At 41.8% G+C, this 21,305-nt stretch overlaps 1 protein-coding gene across 1 annotated transcript in view; it reads right to left on the minus strand.

Moving 5' to 3' along the window:
* Positions 1-364: 364 nt before the first annotated feature.
* The window catches only part of CFAP52 (cilia and flagella associated protein 52), a 21,722-nt gene continuing 781 nt past the window's right edge, over positions 365-21,305 (minus strand). The window contains exons 2-14 of the mRNA XM_010579494.1: positions 19,057-19,287; positions 18,168-18,304; positions 17,396-17,524; positions 16,258-16,357; positions 15,673-15,789; positions 8,753-8,853; positions 7,614-7,784; positions 5,604-5,752; positions 4,787-4,932; positions 2,472-2,623; positions 1,752-1,854; positions 1,470-1,581; positions 365-655 (exon numbers count right to left, since the gene is read on the minus strand). Coding sequence (XP_010577796.1) covers positions 480-655; positions 1,470-1,581; positions 1,752-1,854; positions 2,472-2,623; positions 4,787-4,932; positions 5,604-5,752; positions 7,614-7,784; positions 8,753-8,853; positions 15,673-15,789; positions 16,258-16,357; positions 17,396-17,524; positions 18,168-18,304; positions 19,057-19,287 — 1,824 coding nt within the window. The 3' untranslated portion in view covers positions 365-479. The remainder of the gene's footprint in view (positions 656-1,469; positions 1,582-1,751; positions 1,855-2,471; positions 2,624-4,786; positions 4,933-5,603; positions 5,753-7,613; positions 7,785-8,752; positions 8,854-15,672; positions 15,790-16,257; positions 16,358-17,395; positions 17,525-18,167; positions 18,305-19,056; positions 19,288-21,305) is intronic.

The raw sequence follows: 21,305 nt of genomic DNA on the forward strand, positions 1-21,305 counted from the left end.
AAGCTGAGGGCTTTTTCCTTAATCAGGACCAGACAAATTAAAATGAACACAGAAGACTGAATTTACACAACAAGTTATTCATTAAAGGAAGGGACAGAAGGGGGGAGGGAAGAGAAAGAGAGACCACGTGGAAGCAAGAGAGAGCCCACAAAAATAGACTATGCTAGGAGACTATCAGGAAAGGTGGCAGTAACAACATGCAAGTGTTATAACAACAGCCAAGATGATTTTAAGAAGTGATGAATCCTTTCACACTAATCTAAAAGGAACAGCAGATTCCTAGCCCCCCTGAAAAAGTCAGACCTATTTATTCAGTGCTAGAAAGGATATCTGAAGGATCTGGTAAATGCATACCAGAGAGTATAAAAATAGTATCTCCTCTAATAGTACAAATGCTTTGAAACAACCTCAGCTGTAAGAGGAAAGGATCGCTAGGATTGGCCAAGGAAGTAGCAGCCCAGCAGGTCCTGGGCCAGCTGTTAGTGCAAGTCTGGGTATTTCCAGAGCAGGATGGCACCATCTGCACTCACACTCACAATGTACTTGTTCCCAGGGCAGACCTTGAGACGGGTGATGTTGCCACTGTGGCCCACTCCAACATGAGTCACTGTACCCTCATTATAGTCCCACAGTTTCACCAGATGGTCATCACCACCTGCATTGGGCACAAAGGAAGAACAAATGATTACATGGAGTTCTGCTGCTTTTTGTTCCCAGATCACAGGCAGGGGAATACTTAGGCATTCATCTGATTTAGAAAGGGTGGAGTACATTGTCTTGGGCATTATGGCAAAAACTACTTCTTTTCAGCTGTCAGTGTCCAGTAGAGTGCTCAGGACCTGCACCAGCAGATCACAGTGAGCTATGGCCAGCAATTGGTACCAATAATATCGAGCATCTTCAAAAAGCTCTTAACCAACATTTGTTTAACCAGGTTAATCTAAAATAACTGGTGATGACACAAAATCCGTGGTTTTTAACTATAGCCGAGATGATACACAATACCATGGCTCCTCTGTGCTAGTGCTAGACTCCCATAAGAGATGTCATGATGGTGGGGAACATGTGAGCCTGAGGCTGGATGGAGCCTGGAGTCATTCCCACTTGCAAACCAACAGAGACTGCCAGCCTTCTGGAGTAGGGCACTTGAACAAATCATTCAAGTGCACTGTGAACACCACTGAACTAAATGAGGAGCAGGGCAAGGTGAAACCCTGTATTCTTCCCTGGAGACATTTGAACCTTGTCTTCACCTTTAAATTACATCTTGCAAGACTGAACCACAGTATCTTCCATGTCTGAACTATACCTTTTTCTAAGTATTTTTCTTCAGTGATTAATTTTGTTTTCCCCTTTAGATGACCCCTCCTTTCAGTTTTTTCATACTTTTCTGAGATCCTTGGTTCACTGCCTTCCTTTTCCTGCTCTTAATTTGACTTTCTCTTTTCTAGTTTCATCTACCCACTCACCTGTGACAAAGTATGCCCCATCTGATGTGATGTCCATCCCGTTGATGGAACCCGATACAGACCCTTCCAATTCTCTGATTGCAGAGCCATCAAACACTTCCCAGTATCCAATCTAGAGAGCAGGCCAGAGAGGAGAGCTCAGTTGTACGTGAATAACACACAGATTTCAGCACTGCCTTGTAACACAACCTTCTGTGGAGGTTCAGGAGCTTTACCACATAACAAGCCCCAGACTTTGTGTTTTGGAATTACCGCAAAAAGAATTGCTGCAGCTTTGCTTACCCTTCTGTCTGTTCCACTGGTGATTATCTGGTACTCTTCAGGATGGTAACACACACATTTGAACAACGTGTTGGCTAGAATCATTTGTTTTCTTACAAAACGCCTGCAAAACACCCCCAAAACAGGATAGAGCAATAGGGTCAAAACCCAGACTTTGACTGCCTGAACTATATCTGCCTGTGCTATACATCAGTTCTCTCTTTCTATTTGGATATTTTCAGGTGTTGGTCTGAGCTCAGGGTTTCATGAAGCCTATTAGTCATCAGTTCTGTTCCCCATCACAGCTGCCTTGTAAGACTTTTGATCTGCTGTCATATGAAATTAAATTTTTTAAACCAGAATGCTTTCTAGGTGCTATTCACTATGCAAGAATTTCCTTAACCTTACCTGCAGATCTGCAATAGCTTGACAAGAGTCATAAAGTGCTGGAAAATGGAACTAGTAGGGAACTTAGGAAATCACCTGTTCCACCCCCTCGGCCAAGCAGGATCCAATACAAGAAAACAACTTGAGGCGAATGTTTGTCTAAACTTTTCTGAAAAGTTTCTAGCATTGGAGGTTCTACATTCCCTGACCTGTTTGTTCTTTCTAGTAATTTTTATTTCCTAATGCTCTTTTTCCTCTCCTCCTCACTATATGGTGTCATAAATAGGGCACAGTAACCCAACAGAGACATTACCAGAACTTTAAATGTCTTGCAATACTTATCTGTCTCCTTACACAATGTCCCAGATGATGCATGTTCCATCAAGGCTGGCTGTGACACACTCTCGGTCGTCCTTCTTAATCTTAATGCAGGACACAGCAGATGTGTGCTCCTTCAGAACTTCCCCCAGTTTGTGAGTCCTCTCACCAATCTCCCAGACCCTCACCTGAAAATCAGCAACAAACATCTGCTCTTGTACCACCCAGTCGTGACTGAGCTCAGGAGGATGTCTAAGGCTTTCCTGAACTCTTCTTTTTTCTTATAACACATACAGCAACTCAAATCTTAACAGACCATCTCTATTTTCCTGTGGGTTATTCATGCAGCTGACTCATAAAACTGAACTGAGTTCTTGAAAGTATAATACACTTGGTTCAGGAATTCCTGACCATTAACCCCAAACCTTATTTTTGCCAGGTTCCCGCTCTCCCATGCTTCAGTTTACTCATCTCTCGATCAGGAAAAAGCATCTAGTCCATGATATATTTCAGTGGTGCTTTAAAGATCAAAGAGCGAGACTGCTGAAATGGAATATAAAAAAGCTACCTGCTATTTGTGCTATGTATAATGCCAGTAAGTAAATATAAAACAGGTCTTTAAATCTTTGATGTGAAATATGTGCCTGAAAGCACCTCTTTTCCCAGTGGTGGTAACAGCAAAAATCTTTCTGCTTTGAGGACTTGATCCTTCACACCTTGCATTTACTGTCCCACTAGTGCCAAACGTCATGATATATAATCGCTCTTACATTCCACTAAGGTCAAATCCTAGTGAAAGTTTAGAAATTTAGACACTGACATCAAAAGCAGAGAGAGCTGACCTTCCACGTTTTCAAGTCTGATGCTGAGTTATCTGTGGGATCTGGATGTCCAATTCCCAGTTGCTAAATGATCAGAGCATCCAGACCCCTTAAGCAACCCTGAAGTCGCAGCTTTCAGATGATCGATTTTGACAGAACCATTAGCATTTCAGAACACCTTTTTTTGTGTGTTCCAGATGAATACTGCAAGTGCTTCCCTGCAGTTCTCATTTCTACTTAACCAACCTTTAGCTCTAATTCTGTCTCAGCTGTTTTTTTTCAGTTCAGAGATGAACTAACCAGAGCCTGTGCCATTCTGTGTGTGATACAGAAACTAGGTTCTCTGTCTTTTGCATCCTCTAGCACTAATCATCCAAGGTACTTAACTGTTCTTTTATTAGTGAAGGGTTGAAGTGGCTTATCATCTCTAATGTCTTTATGCAGTGAGACAAGGCAGTGCTGCAATTACTGCTCTACAGCAGAGCTGAGGTGCAGAATGATTCAGAAAGGTGGTTCAATGATTAGGATATTAGCCTGAGATTTGGAAGACCTAAGCTCGATTCCTCACTCTTCAAGACTTCCCTTACAATCTCCAGCAGGGCACACTGAACACTTGAGATCACGGTACACAAACAAAGCACAGAGCAGTTAAATCACAGTCAGGAATCCACGCACAATTAAATGACTAGTTCTGAGTGCTTGCCAGGCTGCAGAGTGGAAGTCCAAAGCAAGGGAAGAAACTGAACATGAGCCTTCCAAGACAAATTATTTATTTTTAATATAAATAAAAGCCCTGTGTTTAAAATATTTAAACATTAGGAGAGGAGTGTCACTTTTACAGATTGCAAAGGGCCACAACTATATGAAGTGCATGGAGTAGCCCAAGTACATGGTGGTTGTTTTCTGTGGCCAGAAAAAAATTGTTGAACTGCACAGGTATGATGACTGTAACATATTTTCTGATTTTTATTGTTATTTGTATGGAATGTTTCCATAATTGTATTAGAAATTGAGTTATTATTAGAGTTTTTTATTAACACCATCACTTCAAACAGATAGTACCATCCCAGAAAATTAGGAAGTTACCTCATAGACACTATAGCGATATAAAGTGAACTTTGTGCTATTAAATGAATTCATACAGGTCCATTTGGACAGGACTAGGACTTCCAAAGCAATGACAGAAAGAAAATCTCTGCTAGAGCACAATTAGACAGAGGCTTGCATACAATGACTAATGCAGATAAGCCAAATATACGGGAGAGACAAATAAACAAAAAGGATTAAGAGCATATTCTGCATTAGAAGGATTTCCAAGAGTACCATGCCAGAAGAAATCGGGGCATTGTTTTACATTATGCCCTCTGAGAGCCGGAGATTTGCATTTATCAAAGGCTAATATTTTCAGATTCAGTCCTTTGCTCAAGTGAAAGCTAAGAATAGCTCACTTTCTGACTAAGCAGTTACAGACAATTTGCAGGCCCTGTGATAAGAGCCCAGAGCTGCTCCAGGTTTTTAAGCAAAAATTACCTGCCCTTCACCTCCTCCACTAATGATTCGTTTACAGTCACTTGTAGCAGCAATTGCCGTCACTTCCAAGCTATGGGCATGGTTAATGACATACATTAGCCGTCCAGTCTCTGGCATGAAGGCACGGATTTTCCCGTCATTCCAAGCTGATGGATAAAAAGAAACAGATTACCCAGGCACACAGACTTTCCTCATATTATTGTCTCTCTTTCCTTTCCAGATGAACCCCCTTTTTTTATTAAGTTTCTTTATAAGGCCCACCCTGTTAGATCACCACTATACATGTGAAAACCACTGTACTGTAGATGAACCCGCAGAGTTATAGCCCCAAATAAACAATTGAAATTTAATTCCTTTTTGGTTCTGGCTATGGGCAAATTGGTTTGGTAACAATGGGGGGACTGCATTGCTGCTCTAGTACTGCGGTAGCTCCTGTGTAAGCAATTTGCATATGGCGATGGGTAGCAAGGTTTATGTAAAAGGTGGTCTACCTACATCACAGGTTAATCTGCTGCAAACAACAAGGTTGATATTTTAGAATGAGGTCTTTTGAATAAGACTGAACTGAGTTCTGAATTGCTGGAATTCACATCCAAAGTGAGGTCTCAAAACCTTGCCTTCCACAGCATCAGGGTGCTGGGGACTGTGAGCAAAGTTCATCAGAGCAGCTGCAAGCAAAGAGGCCTTTGGGTCAAGCAATGAACTGAATTTAAACCCATTCCCAATTTAAACCTCTCTTCATTCTAACATACTGATGTTTATGAGTTTGGCAACACTTAGAGACTGTACTCAACCATGGGTCTGGACCGATCATTACCTGAGATGATGCTTTTGCCATCCCTCATAAAATCTATGGCATGGCAGGTCATGTTGGGGATGACAATTCGTAGGAGCTCCCTGTTTTTTGGGGTGTGCCACACCCGAATATCATTTTTGGAGCAGGTAGCAAACAAGTCAGAAGTTCCCCTGGAGAATTCAGAGAGGAGAGATAATGAGGAGGGACATACAGAAAACGCTTCTTTCTTTGTCAGATCTTAAATCATTTTTCAAAACTTAGCTGTTTCTAATGTGCAACTGCAATCTTCCCAGTAGAGATCACCATGGTTAAGACAAAAGCCTTTTTCGTAGGATCACCTTTCTTACATAAAATTCCCCTGGTTTGGTTTTTATTCAAAGATTCATTTTAAGAAACAGTTAAAGTGAAAGTAAAAAAATTCTCTCTACTTCAGGTGAAGTTGTGACATTTATTTCCCATATTCAATCTCTAAAGAACTTCACGTGTTGTATATAATAGACACAAAAGTGAGTGTAGAGGTGCTGACTGCCCAGATGTAACATCAGGAACTAACAGCAGCCTCATATTGTAAAGATGTCATTTTTTATCTTGCTTACTGGATGATTCCTATTCAACATCATTGAAGGCAATAGAAATGATGGCAAAAGCCTGTTCATAATATACTTGTTATACACGTTTGAATAAAAAAAAGACCTGCAGCATTTCAAAAGCTATAGGACTCAATGCTTTGAAATAAGCTCTAAACCGTACATCCTAGGGATATGACAGAAAGTGAAATCTAGAAAGGCACCACAAGCTTTTGTTCAACTTCACCATCAATGCCTGGAAAGATGAACCAGAACAGAGAAAACTGGCACAACAAAAGTGTGGTCCCTTTCAAGCCCAGCTTGCGTGGGTGCTTTATAAAGCAGGATAACAGCAATTCAAGTATTCTGAAATGAGCCAGAACAGGGAAATTATGCCTGTATTTCCCAATCAGTGATATGCTCTGTTCAAGAGAAGCTGACAGATAAAAAGTTTAAACATATATGCAAGGGTGTAGTCATGTAGTCCTTAAAATCATCACTAAATCCAGCTCATCCAGCTACCTCTGTGACACAGATGTGCCAGTCACCTATATTAGCATCAGATTACCCTAAAGTTCCAAATGATTTATTCATTAAATTAGAAGGATGTGGATTTTTCAGGCTGGTGACAAGCAGGGAGGAGGACATCTTGCATTGAGCACTTTGCTGTACCTTGGTAAGATTTGATCCTTTGTGCCATGTCAAGAAGCGATGCAATAATAACATGACAAAAATAAAAACTTTCATTGGGATCAAAATCCCATTCTCTATTTGGAGAGGAAACAACCAATCCATTGTGGTTTTTTTTAAATAAAGTGTCATGATCCTACTATACAGGAAGAGGGAACGTTTGCTGTGTGTTCACAAGACAAAAGCAGACAGAAAACAGACCAGTATACTCAGTATCTCTCATCACAAGCCTAGAATTTAATATAACATGCCATACTGTCAAACATGAAATTATAATTGAGGCTGAGAGACCCCAAAAGCCTCTTTGAACAGCTCTGTTAGTCAGGTTTCAGCTGATGTTACAGGCAGCACACCTCTACAAGCTCTAGCTGCAACAGGTTACACAAAAGCAGACTTTCAGGATTCACACTGCTGGCAGACTAAGTGGCCTGAGTCTCATAGCACCAACCTTAGGAGAAAAGGGGGAGGTTGCCATCGCTGCTGTGACCCAAACATAAAGAATTCTAGTCTTTTTATTTAGAATTCTTTCTGTAGATTGATTATTTTTCCAATTCTCAAACTGAACTGCTGCCTTCTGCTTTCAAGCAGCCGCTCACCATCACCCTTGCTTTTCACTGGTAGGTGACAGCATTTCCTGTATAAATCATCCTGTAAGGATGTTAACAGGCTTTGGGTTCCTGTTGGTTAAAAGGTGTTTACATAGGTATCCTGACCTTACTGGTAGCTTACTCAAACTTCTTCACCAGCCAAAAGCATCCCAGCCGGTTATACTCACAAAGGAAAGATGATGTCATGGACGGCTTCCTTATGACAGGCAGTGATCAGCTCCTCTTTAAATGCAGTGTAGTTAATTCGATAAATCTGGCACTCATTTGTCCCTACAAAGATCTGGTGACCCTGACCTCTACATGTCAGCGAAGTGACAGCACCTTGAACTTGAATTTTCCTGTTAACAGAAGGCAGAGGTTTGGCCTGACATTGACCTCGAGGTACTTATTTTCCAACTTCCTTTTTCCCCTGACTTTACAGAATCTTGACTTTCCCTGCTTCTCCCAAAAGCTCCATGCCAGGCTGTGATATCAATATGCAAGAACGTGGTCAGGACTAACATTTCATTCCCAGTCCCATGTTAATACTTCATATGATCTTGCCTGTCCCACCTGCTACTCTGCCAGGGCTTGCAAAGGCAGTGCTTTGGAGACTTTGTTTTCTGGACCAGCACCCAAGGTAACAGCGTCTTTGCTGATATTCTTGCTCAAGTGCACTTAGATATCCCACATTCAATAATATTTCCAGACAGTTTAGATCTTCTGGGAACAGTTTCAATTGTACAAAGCTAAGCTTGCAGAACTGTATGCTTAAGTTGGCTATTCAAACAATGCAAAATGAGTATGTGCAAGCCCAATTTTCAAATCACATACTGGGAAATGACACCTGCAGCTTTCTATTTTGTATGCAGGAAAAAGCCTTACATGTACTTCAGCCACTTCCAGACATGTGCCTGTAAAATTAGCAGAGCCCTCCTTTGCAATCCCATGTCCTCCAACAGCCCTTTTTCAGACGGCAAATACTGCTCCTTCTCAGCTGGTGTAAATAAGCATAATTTTACTGACTTCAGCAGACCTGTCTCACTTTGCATCAATTTAGAATCTGACTCCTAATGCCTAAAAGGAAACAATGGTCACTTAAAATGAACAATGAGTAGGGCAATTCACTTCTGTGCAAACACATGCAGTAATTTTCAGTCTGCTTCAACTTCATTATGCTGGAACCATACTGTCTATTTTGTCTGCAGGATTGAAAAACATATTTATCTGGATTACGCCTTTACGTAGAAATGATTGGTTCTTATACTGTGACCCTCTGGGGGAACCATCACCTCCACCCTCCTGATTCTCCCATCTATAAACTCACTTCATTACTTTGTAGTTTGAGCCTTTACAGAGAGCTACAATCCCTCCTCCGGTGCCGACTATTAAATCTCCTGTCTTCAGCAAAAGCAAAGCTGTGACTCCCTAGGAGAAAACAGGATTAAAACACAATTGGATGGAAGCAGAGTCTATTGCTGCAGCCATGCTGAATAGCACAACAGAGTCTCTATCATGCTCCTGATGGCGGTGCTTATGTCACCCAAATATGGCTTTATCAGTATTCTTTGACTGACCTAGGCTAAAGAGTGACTCTTTAGAGGGAGAAGGGAGAAAAGAGTTATTAATTACAGGTATATATGAACTACTCCAGTATGAGTCTTTAAAGAGCAAGTAAATAGCACCATCATGAATCCTTCAGAGCAGCTGGGACCATGCATGAGCCTACATATCCTTACCTCATTCCAGCAAGCAATATGCACATTTTGTATTAGTGCCTCCACTTTTCCTTCCACTGGTTCTTCATCTATCGGACATGAAAACAACAGAGGATAAAACTCAGCCTAAGTGTCCTTTCCTATAGCTGCTTTTAGGACAGATCCTCTGTGTCCCAGGCCTCTCTCCCTGTCTGAAAGATGCAATCCCGTCTCCCACCTACTAGAAATAAAAGACATTTGTCACAGAAGAGCTTCGAAAATTAGTCAGCCCATCATCAACACGGGTTTCTGCTATTTACTAAGATGAGTAGATCAACAGGAGGTCAACCATTAGAAAAAAAAATGCTTTTCAGTGGATAAAGCACCAGACTACAGTAAAAAAAAAAACAAAAAACAAACAAAACCAGCAAACAAACAAAAACAGTCCTTAGCCAAGCCACAAAATTTCAAGTATAAGAAAAGTTGGTCTCTGCTTCGGTTCTGCTACCTGTGAAGTAATATTACTCTTCTGTATACGAGACAACAGATTAATTCTTGAAAATCTGAGAGACCCCCAAAATAGGCTGCAAGAGGGGTGAAACTACTTCTGTGGGGTTAAATCCTGATATTCTTACTTAGAAAAATATCCCTACTAGCTTGGGGAATATACGCATGGCTGAAATGGAAAGGAAAAAAAAAAAAGGAAATAAAGGAGCTTTATGCCATCAAAACTTGGATTGAAAACTAAGCTCTGTCACGAAGGAAGCATGTACAAGAGGCACAGGCCAGCTGGTAGCAGCTCCAGGCTCCCCGTGACTTGTAAGGAGTCTGTTGAGCTTGACATTTGAAGTTGCAGTATAGACTCCAGCAACATTTGCCACTACCTAGGTTAATAAGCAGTATTGCCAACTGTTGTGATAGTATGTTCACAGTATTATGATTTTTTTTCTCTAAGCCTGAGCTCGTAGAGCCATTATGTGAAAACAACAATTTCTGTTTGGTAAAGTTTTTTCTTGGAAAAAGAAAACACCTCTAGCATTTAGTGTTGTGAAAGCATGAAGAAGTGAATTCTCAAAGAATAATAACCAAGAGGCAAATCAGAGTAATTCTGCATTTATTCTTTAGGAAGATATCACTGTCATGTGCTTGGTTTGTGATTTTTGAACAAATACAGGTGTCAGCACTTTATGGTAAAGTCTGACATATAAGCAGCACCACCCAGCACTCCTGTTCTTTTCAAGCATTAATCTGGCCTAACCCCAGGAAATTTTCAGGACTAAACACTTTCAGAGTGTTTAAAAGAATGAAAGCCAGAAAGGGCTGATTTACTGTGTAGAAAGGACTGAAGCTCTAAGGAAGATGAGAGAGGAAGTGAAGAAAAAAGAGAAAATAAAAATGGACATTTGAGCTATTTAGACCCGGAAAGGATGTTGCAAAAGCAACAGACAAGGTCTGGTGAATTTGGAAAAATTACTTCTGTTCAATTATCCAATGAAATAGAAGCAACTGATTGTTTTTAAAGTCTTGCTTATACTTTTTGAAGAAAAAAAAAAATCACCTTATACGTAACTGGGCATTCCAAGCAGCCTTATACCCACCTATGCGTCAGTTTAAGGACTATTTAACTTCAGGATCAAATAAATGTGGATTGTAAAAAAAAAATTGAAAAAAATTTTCCTGATTTGTAATTTAATTGCACTGGATTTCTTCATTAGTCTGTCTCCACCAGTAGCATATCCACAATCTCCTGTAATATCAGGACTGATCACCGTGAAAAACACAACCTCCAGAGAGGATTTTATGCAATACTATCACAACACTACCAGGCAGGAAGCCAGGTTTCATGCAAATATTCTTAGCAAAAGCATGAGAACAAAGGCTTTCATTTTAATTAGAAATATGATCCATAAGCAGAACTCTTTCTGAACAATGTTTTAAAAAATTTCCTATGAGCTGTTGGCAGCATTTTGCGAGTCCTCTGTTATCACAGGCCCATCAACTGTCTTTTGATCTACTGTTTTGCAGTTTTTCCTGTAAAAGACTTCCACCTCAAATGCCCTTTGGGTTTAGCATTATGGCAGGTGGCGGCATTAGAAATCAAACCTATGACTACGTAGTTTATCTGATTACAGCTCCCTGCTACTGGCTAATAAATTAGAGTTTTTGAAGCACTGCCAAGACTGCTTTGATTTTTCCAAGGTATTCTCTTCAGTTCTTCAATTTGAGAGGGAAGCGGGTATTATTAAGAGAGAAAAAACCCCAACCTTAAAGTGGCTAGGATTCATTGCTAGGCTCTCAAAATCATCAGAGTTTGATTTCAACCTTGACTTGGTAATTGTCTTCTTTCTTGTCCAGTCTGTTCTCTGAATCACCACGAGTAAACAGATAGCTTTATAAATTGGACTTGTTATTCATGGAATCCAGCAGTTCACGTTAATGATGCGATGAATACTCTATTTTATATACTGCCAGACCTCTCGTAGATGAAATGCAGAGTCTAATGTAGGAGGTTAAAAATATCACCATTCATTATTTACTTCTTACAAAAAGAAACCACTGCTTTGAAGTATGATTATAAATAAAAATGCCAGCAAAAATCCCACCTGCCCATTCCCTTCCCTGCAGGGATACTTGCTCTTTGTCCCGTTCTCATCTCTTGCAAAGTTCTTGAGTGCCCTATGAACCCTTCCAGTGCACCTCCTTTAAATTTTTTTTTTTTTTGCAATGCAAATCACTCCAACTATTTCTGAAAATGCATTTGCAATCGTACATCCCACTTTGCATCTGAATGGGTGCCTTATAGCTCCTCAAGCTTGCAACGAGAATAAAAATTAATTTTGCTGTTTATTCCAGTATTTATAGACATTACAGAAATGCACTTAAACTTAATTCCATGTAGATGGAAAACAAGTTGCTTCATCATACCAGTGAGCTATTCTGCCACTCCTCTTCAAAACAGAAGCAGAGAAATCTTCAGATCATGTCTACATAATAAACACATTCTTATATGTCTAAAGGCAAAGTTCCTTTAAGGTTGACCAAACTTATTTTCAATAAACATCTTCTCCTCACCCAAGAAGTGTCTAAACTCTTTTTTTAAAGATATGCTCGTCGTGGGATGGCTGTGGATTCCAGGTTGAGAGTTTCATGGTATGCCACTGTCTCATAATTCCCTGGTGTGACTGGTAAACAAGGTTTTCAGACATACAGGATAATGTTCGTTCACAAATATGCATCTCTTCAGTAGAATTGCAACGCAGTGATGAATGAAAACAGTGCCGTGGAGAGGGAGGCTGGGACAGTTCCACCACTGGAGGCTGTATGGCCAACCTCCTTGCCAGGGAGCAGGGAAATACCTGGTTAGGAAAGGCAGGGCATGTCCCAAGAGCCAAGCTTTGCAGTAGTCATGCCTACCTTGAAACAGCATGGCTCACTTCTGAAACAAGCTATGGCTAGAGAGGTGAGAATTTTTGTTACAAGTACTGATACATGGTAAATCTTCAAGAAAGAGACAAAAGATGTCCTGTGAAATACAGACAGGTCTGCTGGGGGGGCGGGGGGGCGGTGGGAGCAGGAAATAAAAATTAACACTTCTCCTTGGGTTGCCAATATGATGTATTAAAATGTGTAGAAACAAGGATGCAAGTACTTTTGTTTTGATAAATGCTGTGGTTTTGACTTGAAAAAACATGTGCAAAATACCTCTTCGGGCATTGAAGACTATGATACAATTGGAAATTTCTGTCATAAAACATTAGATCCTATGTGTGTTCAGCAAGGACTTGTTGACAGTCTATTGACAAGGTATTATTTGTATGCAGAGATGTGGGTGGGTGGAAAGGGAATCACAGTACAGAGCTAGGAAGGGAGAAATGGAAAGTATGAAAGTGGATCTGACAGTAGCTGGAGATAAAAATGTACGAGTACCTTCTCACTGACTGCAACAATACAGGTTCGCCCTGATAAATTTCCCATTTTGGGCATTTGGAAACTGATTGGTAAGAATGAGGGAAGAGAGCAGGGAGGGAGTAAGCAAGAGGAGAAGGGGTAATAGGGTTGAGCACGTGTCTGATTGAAAAGCCTGCCTCTGAACAGAAATGTCCATTTTAAGCAACAGGGTAAAGGAGGAGACTGGAAGGACTACTTGTTATTTCCACCCAATGTGAATGTCTCCTTTTCTTTCCCTTCTCCCAACATGAGCAGTGGTATATCTTAAGTAGCTGCCATTACATAACACTAATAAAACAAAGTTTAAGTCAGATTAATGCCTACCAGCTCAGGTCTCATCCACAAGGCTGGCAGGCAGCTGTGACAAGATCCACTTCTGGATCTTCTCCCTAACATCTTGTCAGTCTCTTGCATAGCCAAAGGTCCTGTTTTTCTTCAGCTTTTCATTATCAGAAGCAATGTCAGCTAAAACTCATGATGCTCCAAAGGTCTCTGCCACAAACCGCAGTTCCTATGGATTTGCCTTATAATAAAACCCCTCACAGTATGGATTGGACTGTGGTCTGGCTTTGAGCCTCTGCTTTTCTTTAAGAGGCCCTAGGCCCTCTTTCAACCCCCAGATTGCACGGCATCCTGCTAATGACCCTATTTGATTGCTTCTTTAGCAATGGTCTCAGAAGTATATTTTTTGTGAAGTTCTGTTTCAAATGCATTTGGTACTGTTCCCTCACCCCTGAAGGCAATGAGTTCAGGACCTTGTGTGGCTTCAACCAGGTACTCTAGGCAAGGTACACGTACTGCTAGATGTAGAAGGACTCAAAAGCATGCAAGCATTTAAAAGGGGAGGTGATATTCAATCATCAAGACCTTGGCATAAGAAACACCAGAGATCAGCCAGGACATGGGTCCTGTGTGGATGCAAAACCCTGCAGGATGACTGCTAGAAGACTGACTTGACAGCGTACAGTACAGGTATACCCACAAGAGATGTAATGCACATTCAGCAAACTTACGATTTCTATCAGGGAAACAAAATACATACAGTCTTGTCACTTAATACATGCACAGAATTAAGTTACTTACATTCCTACAATGCAAGTGGGAAAAACAAGTAATAACTTCTCCAACCTTCTGGAATAGATAAACATTGAAATATATTTCAAAGAACCCAGTGGCTCCAAGTTATCCCAGAGATGTGGGCATGCATTTGTAACAGAAGAAACTACAGTTTGAATGGGCACATATGTGGTTTGTATGTACACTTGTTGGTACAAGCAAAGTTCAGGAGGTTTGGAGAAACAAGTCCACAGTAGCTTTTTCTTTGGGGTTTACTGCTGAATTTTTCTTACAGTTCTTGTTAGTCTCATGTTTACTCTCAAACAAGATTTGCTTCTTTCTAGGACAGCTTCCCCATGGCATCCCTAACGGTAAGTACTTCTGGTACTTACATCTGCATTGCATCCCTTGCTGCTCACTTATTTTCATGATTGCTAACAGAATCACAAAATACATTCAACCTTATGCAAGAAAGTTTTTCAGGGAACTGTTTGAATTCCTTAGGTATTATGCTCTCCGCTGGGTATAACCTGAGAAGCTACAAGAAGTCTTTTATAGCAACAAATAAAGAGAAGTCAAGAGCAAGTGTACTAGCTGGTGCTAATTGTTTATCATTACAGCTCCCTGCATGCAGAATTCTTGTACAATGAAAGGCCAAAAGCTCCTTATTCAGGAGATACTCCTGTCTCAGGATCCTCATACTAAGATCCATGAGTCACAATTATAGACAAAAAAAGCTAAGTTAAAAGAAATTTGGTGTTATGAATTCAAGCACTCAGAAATTAAAAAGCAATAGAATCAATGTGTCCTGTGCAACCTTGTTTTGTCCTAATTGTGCATATGCATTATAATAAACTCTTTAAATATATTATCTATACTACCTTTTTCAGTAAGACCTCTGCCTCATCAGTGGCAGAGTCAGAACTTCAAAAAGACAACCTCCTGAAGGGAAGGGGGAGGAATGGTACATGGAACAAGCGCAAAAAACTAGGGGGTTGAGGGTTTCTTAAGAGCAATTGTAGTGTTTTGAAATTTTTACAAAATACTCTTCCTGTGGCAAACAGTGGTCTTGGAAAATTTCAGACCAGACAATTCAACAATTCTGTAAGATCTGAACATAGAACCTTATAGCAGTAAGTGCAGGAAAGCCTCTTAAATAACACTTCTACCAGTCTTCCTAGGAATGTCCTCTGTCTCACTGCAGCTACTATCTCCCTAAAAACTCCCAACTCAGGAACTACTCATTTTTATGCTTATTTTTCACTTTTTATGACTTTTTCCAGATTTAGTTTAAGAGAGACTCTGTGGGATGACACAGGAGATTCAGGTAAAACCCAAATTCTGAGCCAAATGAAGCTGAAGAAAGCCAAGCTAACAGTCTTAGACTTCAGGATCAAGACTGAGATGCTCACAAAGAACTAACAGCACAGAAAAAGGGTTAGTCTGTGAATCAACTTCATAATGATTCTCCTGGAGGTTTCCCTACTTTCAGTTACAGAGAAAGAGGAGGGTAAGGAAAAATTCAAGTCACAGAGCTGCTACTCACTGAGCTAAACTTCTCCTTCTGGGGCCCATAGTCAGTCATCAACTTGTTGTTTGTATTCACTTTCAGAACATCACCACTTGATGTGCCAACGTAAAAATAATTATCATCATCTGCCATCTATAGGAAAGCACAAAAAAAAGAGATCACAGTCCAGATAGCGAGACACTTGTCCCATGCTCAGCACAGGGATGCATAAATAGCTTTATTTCAGTGTATTGCCAAGATTTAATCTGAGGGGATACAGTCAATGTTTTCATCTGTCACACTGCAAAGATCCATAACACTGCTGAACACAAGACATTTTCTAACCAAATCTAGATAATATTTTGAAGCAAAAGTGGGATTCTCTGGGTGCTAGAGCCTGTGACTAAAATACATGCTGCTTCTCTTCAGAAGCATTCAAAACACTCTTTCCCAGGGTAAAGAAACTGTGGGAGACCATCTGCCATGAGCCAACACTTAGTAACTTCACTGCCATCATGCAGTTGTAATTGGCATTTCTAGCATTACTATAAAAGTTCACCATTTTTCTCTAGTCTGTAGAGAGTTTCTTAGTTTAGCCAAATAATTTTGGCTGAAACTTACCTTACCACACGTGATCACTCTTCTCAGTTGCCCTGTCTGGCATTCAGTTGGGCAGATTTTCCTATTTGCTAGATCCAGTTCCCATACTCGAATGGTCCCACTATAAGAACAAATATAGTGGGATTAAATCTATGTATGCAGAAACATCCAAGTTTTTTCTCTACTAGGAGAATTAAAAAGCATTTACAAGGCTACATTGTTCTGAAATTTTAATAAGGAGGAAAAGAACAGTATCAGAGAAGCCAGAAGTAAGTGTCTGTCTGTTCCACTGTCTCCTACAGTAACTTTTTCCAGGTAAATCAAAAATCTTAAAGGTTCAGCAAAACCATACAAGGATTATGGAGGAGTACATAACAACCTTGACACTTCATTTCCCAAAGAGACATGCAGTGTGGCAATCTTAGTTCTTAGAATGGGAAATGAACAGTAGGGGACACTTTCATCTATTTTCTAGCACAATTTAATTGACAACATAGGAGCCAATATAAAATCTTTCCACACAGTTGCCTTTACATTTAACAAAGTGTTAAAATTGCACAGACATAATAAGCACTCATAAGTCCAACTGCAGCCAAGAGCATCCAAAGCTTTCCCTGATTTAAAGGGAGGTGCAGGTCCTCTACAAGTTTAAATGTCAGGCTACGTATATGGGGGCTGCCTCAAATCCATGCAAAATGTGACTTTTTGTACCAACTTTTGTTACAAGCCAGTGACCAATTGTACATCACATCTGGTGAGGATAGGAGGTGATCCAACAACCTGCAAGATATCATTGTTTCTACATTAATTAACCATTGTTCAGAGCCACTCATTGACTGCTTTTCTCGTGTAAACACTGACAACTAAATATTTTAAACACTGCATGGGGAATACTGAGTACAAAATCCTGCTATCAGGAACAGGAGTGATGCATGCAGGTCCCTGTGTGCTGCTTTGAAAACATATTTTTATATGTAGAACAAGCAGCAATGCCTTAAAGGGACAAGCTGATGGATATTAGTGGGTCCATTCAGAGCAAAAGAAAAAACACAAGCACACAGTTGCTTAAGTTTCCTTGTATTTAAGTAAAGACTCTTTGTAAAAGGAAATAGGTCCATGGGTTCTTTCCCTCATTTCTTTCATCTAAATAAAACCTTACTTTCCAGCGGTAACAAATATCTCGTCTCTGCAGCTGGAGCACACCACGATGGTCGCACTCCCTGCGTGGCATGCCGAGGCAGGGCTCCCGCAGACAGCCTCTCTCTTACCAACTTGCCACACAACCACACTGCAAGAGAAGGAGGGGCTTTAAATAGCTTCACTTTTTGACATTAATTACAAACAAATTACTTAAAAACAAAAACAAGACAAAACCTATTTTCCTGTAGTCTGTTCCCACCTGCATACACAATAAAAGTCACTTTGTAAAGATTTTACCCAAGAAAAGCTTTATCACAAATGTGTGGAACTGCAGTTTACATCCCCTGCTCCTAAAGCAAGAGTATGTGTATTTGTCGGATTCCTTCTGCTGAGCAAGACTCTAATCATATCTTAGGCCACTCGTAAAATCTGATTTAAAATAACTTTTTATTCCACTCTTAGTTGTCTCTCTGTTAAAGCAAGCCCTCAGTGAAATTTATACTTCTTCAGGGCAGTGCATTAAGCCAGCTAACTGTGCAGGCTCTGTAAGGTTTCTGGGCGATGACGCCAGCTTAAGAATTAGCTGCTCCCTTCATCTTTCCCCATACCCTGCGCTCTGCCCACGGTACCCACCTGGCTTCCCATCAGACAGAGCTGGATCATTGAGGAGAGACACCAACAGGGGAAAGAGTCAGACTGACAGAAGAGGAAGGAGAGAGTACTCCCTAAGAGCAGTCTTCGATGCCCTACAACTTGTCGGAAATAGTGTGACAAGAAGCAGAAATTGTTACCTGCCATCATCCTGGCCTCCCAATGACATGAGATAAAGGTTGTTTGGAGAAAACGCTAGTCCTTCAATTCTACCCTTATGAAGTGACAGCCGAGCAAGTAACTCCTTCGTCTGGAAATCCCACAGAATGATGTCTGCCTGAGGTGCCAAGAAGAAGGGGTCAAAGCCAGAGAATTAGATATAACACACAGGATTAGGTATGAAAACCTTCTCTGGCAGGAAAGGTATTAGAAGCAGCCAAGCCCAAGGTTAGCTTCTATCCAGCCCAGGGCTCCACTGACACAAAAACGCTTCGGATCAGGTGCTGTAAGAAGCATTATTCAGCTTTCCGGTTGAGTAGCTTTACTTCATTTCAGAACCAAAATTTACCCTGAGACACTGGGTATTTGACATAGATTTTAAAATACTGAAAACACTAATACTTGATTCCTTCCAGGTGTCTTAGGGCCTTTTCAAATAGGCAAAAATTAAACCATAAAGAACTTTAGAGGTCTAAAAAGGCAGGTAGGTACCTGTCAAGGGCTTTTGAAAGCCCTAAGCAGCTCTGAAAATCAGGTACCACTTTAAATACAACACCATTTATTAATTAATGTTTAATGAGATTTAGGCTGCCATATGCACACAACACTTTGGATAAAAGGGAATGGAATTAAGAGACCTCTCAATCTGGTTATCCTGATCCTAGGGGGAAGGCTTAAGACTTTACAAAAACATGAAGGCACATCCAGCAGTGGACTAGCCACAATTTCCCATTCTCTGCAACACCCTCCTACTGTAGGCATTTGTTTTCCAACAAAAGAAAAAATAAACAAAAGGTGTTCCCTCTGCTGGCAAGCCAACTCCAATTTCTTTGGTCAATATTATACAGTTAGAAATAGAGCATTATCCACCTTGAAGCCCATGAAAGTGACTTGTCCAGAAGCAACGTACATCCCATTCCTGGACACGACGATGCAGGAGACATTATTGGTGTGACCATGCAAGAAAGTCTGTTTCTTACTGTCCAGCTCTTGAATAACCACAGTACATCCCAGAGGATAGAGAATGTGCTCCTTATCAGGGTGGCAGATCAAGCCACAGGGTATATGCCCTGCAAGAGAAAGGAGTGAAAGATCTGCTGGCTGCTAACAGTTCCGGTGGCTGCAGGTAAATTCTCTTACTCTGCCTGAAGCATGCAGTCCCAACACCTCTGCGCCGGTGGCCTTGCTTATTGCCCTCCCTAAGGGGAAATCGCTTGTTCCCCAAAGTTTATCTCACAAGGAGGGCAAAACCAAGAGCTTTCCAGTTCTCTCCAAAGCCATTCAGCAGAACCCAGCAAGATCATGGAGCAGATCCTCCTGGAAACTATGCTAAGGCACATGGAGAATAAGGAGGTGATTGGTGACAGCCAACAACACTTCACTAAGGGCAAATCATGCCTGACAAATTTGGTGGCCTTCTACAATGGGGTTACAGCATTGGTGGATAAGGGAAGAGCAGCTGATGTCATCTACCTGGACTTGTGCAAAGCATTTGACGCTGTCCCACATGACATCCTTGTCTCTAAGTTGGAGAGACATGGATTTGACAGATGGATCCCTCGGTGGATAGGGAATTGGCTGGATGGTCGCACTCAAAGAGCTGCAGTCAACAGCTCGACGTCCAAGTGGAGAGCAGTGATGAGTGGCTTTCCTCAGGGGTCATCGGTCTTGGGACCGGCACTGTTTAACATCTTTGTCGGTGACATGGACAGCGGGATCGAGTGCACCCTCAGCAAGTTTGCTGACAACACCAAGCTGCGTGGTGCGGTCGACACGCTGGAGGAAAGGGATGCCATCCAGAGGGACCTTGACAGGCTTGAGAGGTGGGCCCGCACAAACCTCCGGAAGGTCAACAACGCCAAGTGCAAGGTCCTGCACATGGGTCGAGGCAATCCCAAGCACAAATACAGGCTGGGCTACGAGTGGATTGAGAGCAGCCCTGAGGAGAAGGACCTAGGGGTGTTGGTCGATGAGAAGCTCCACATGACCCGCTAGTGTGTGCTCACAGCCCAGAAAGCCAACCGTATCCCGGGCTGCATCAAAAGAAGCGTGACCAGCAGGTCGAGGGAGGGGATTCTCCCCTCTGCTCTCGTGAGACCCCACCTGCAGTACTGCATCCAGCTCTGGGCCCCCAACATAAGAAGGACATGGACCTGTTGGAGCAAGTCCAGAGAAGGGCCATGAAGATGATCAGGGGGCTGGAGCACCTCTCCTATGAAGACAGGCTGAGAGAGTTCGGGTTCTTCAGCCTGGAGAAGAGAAGGCTCCGGAGAGACCTTATAGCAGCCTTCCAGTACCTAAAGGGGGCCTACAAGAAAGCTGGAGAGGAACTTTTTACAAGGGCATGTAGTGAAAGGACAAGGGGTAATGACTTTAAACTGAAAGAGGGTAGATTTAGACTAGAGGTAAGGAAGAAGTTCTTCACTGTGAGGGTGGTGAGACACTGGAACAGGTTGCCTGGAGAAGCTGTGGATGCCCCATCCCTGGAAGTGTTCAAGGCCAGGTTGGATGGGACTTTGAGCAACCTGGTCTAGTGGAAGGTGTCCCTGCCCATGGCAGGGGGGTTGGAACCAGATGTTCTCTAAGGCCCCTTCCAACCCAAACCATTCTGTGATCCTGTAACAACCCTGTGTAAAACTCCAGGATCACCTTTACACGTTTTGGACCGCGCTGTGCTTCCTACGGCTACAAGGAGATGTAACTGGCCCAGAGGTCTGAGCCCTTCAGCACAGAGGGTTCTCCAGGAGCACCTGCTGATTTATGGAGGCCACATCACCAGTCCATGTTGCCATGTCCTGCCCCAAAATAGCTGCAAAGCCACAAATTTCCCGAGAAGGCGGTTGGCTGGAGAAGCCCCAGTGCCTAGCCCCCATCCCCAGGTCACAGGAGCGTTTATGACAGTACTTTGCGCAACCTGAGCTGGTTTTATTTTGAAATGAAACTCATTCTAGTAAGCTGGGTAATTACAAAAAAAACCCCCACCCAACCTACTATTCTGTCAAACTCTTCCTGCTCTTCACTTTGCTTCTGTCTCTCGGGATGGCGGGCACGGGGAGCACAAGGAGGCGGCGAGGGGGGCAGGAGGGACCGCGCTCACCCGCTGCTCCCGGCCCACCCCA

Source organism: Haliaeetus leucocephalus, unplaced genomic scaffold, assembly GCF_000737465.1.
Source record: "Haliaeetus leucocephalus isolate CR32 unplaced genomic scaffold, Haliaeetus_leucocephalus-4.0 Scaffold657, whole genome shotgun sequence".
In the NCBI taxonomy this organism is placed as follows: domain Eukaryota; kingdom Metazoa; phylum Chordata; class Aves; order Accipitriformes; family Accipitridae; genus Haliaeetus; species Haliaeetus leucocephalus.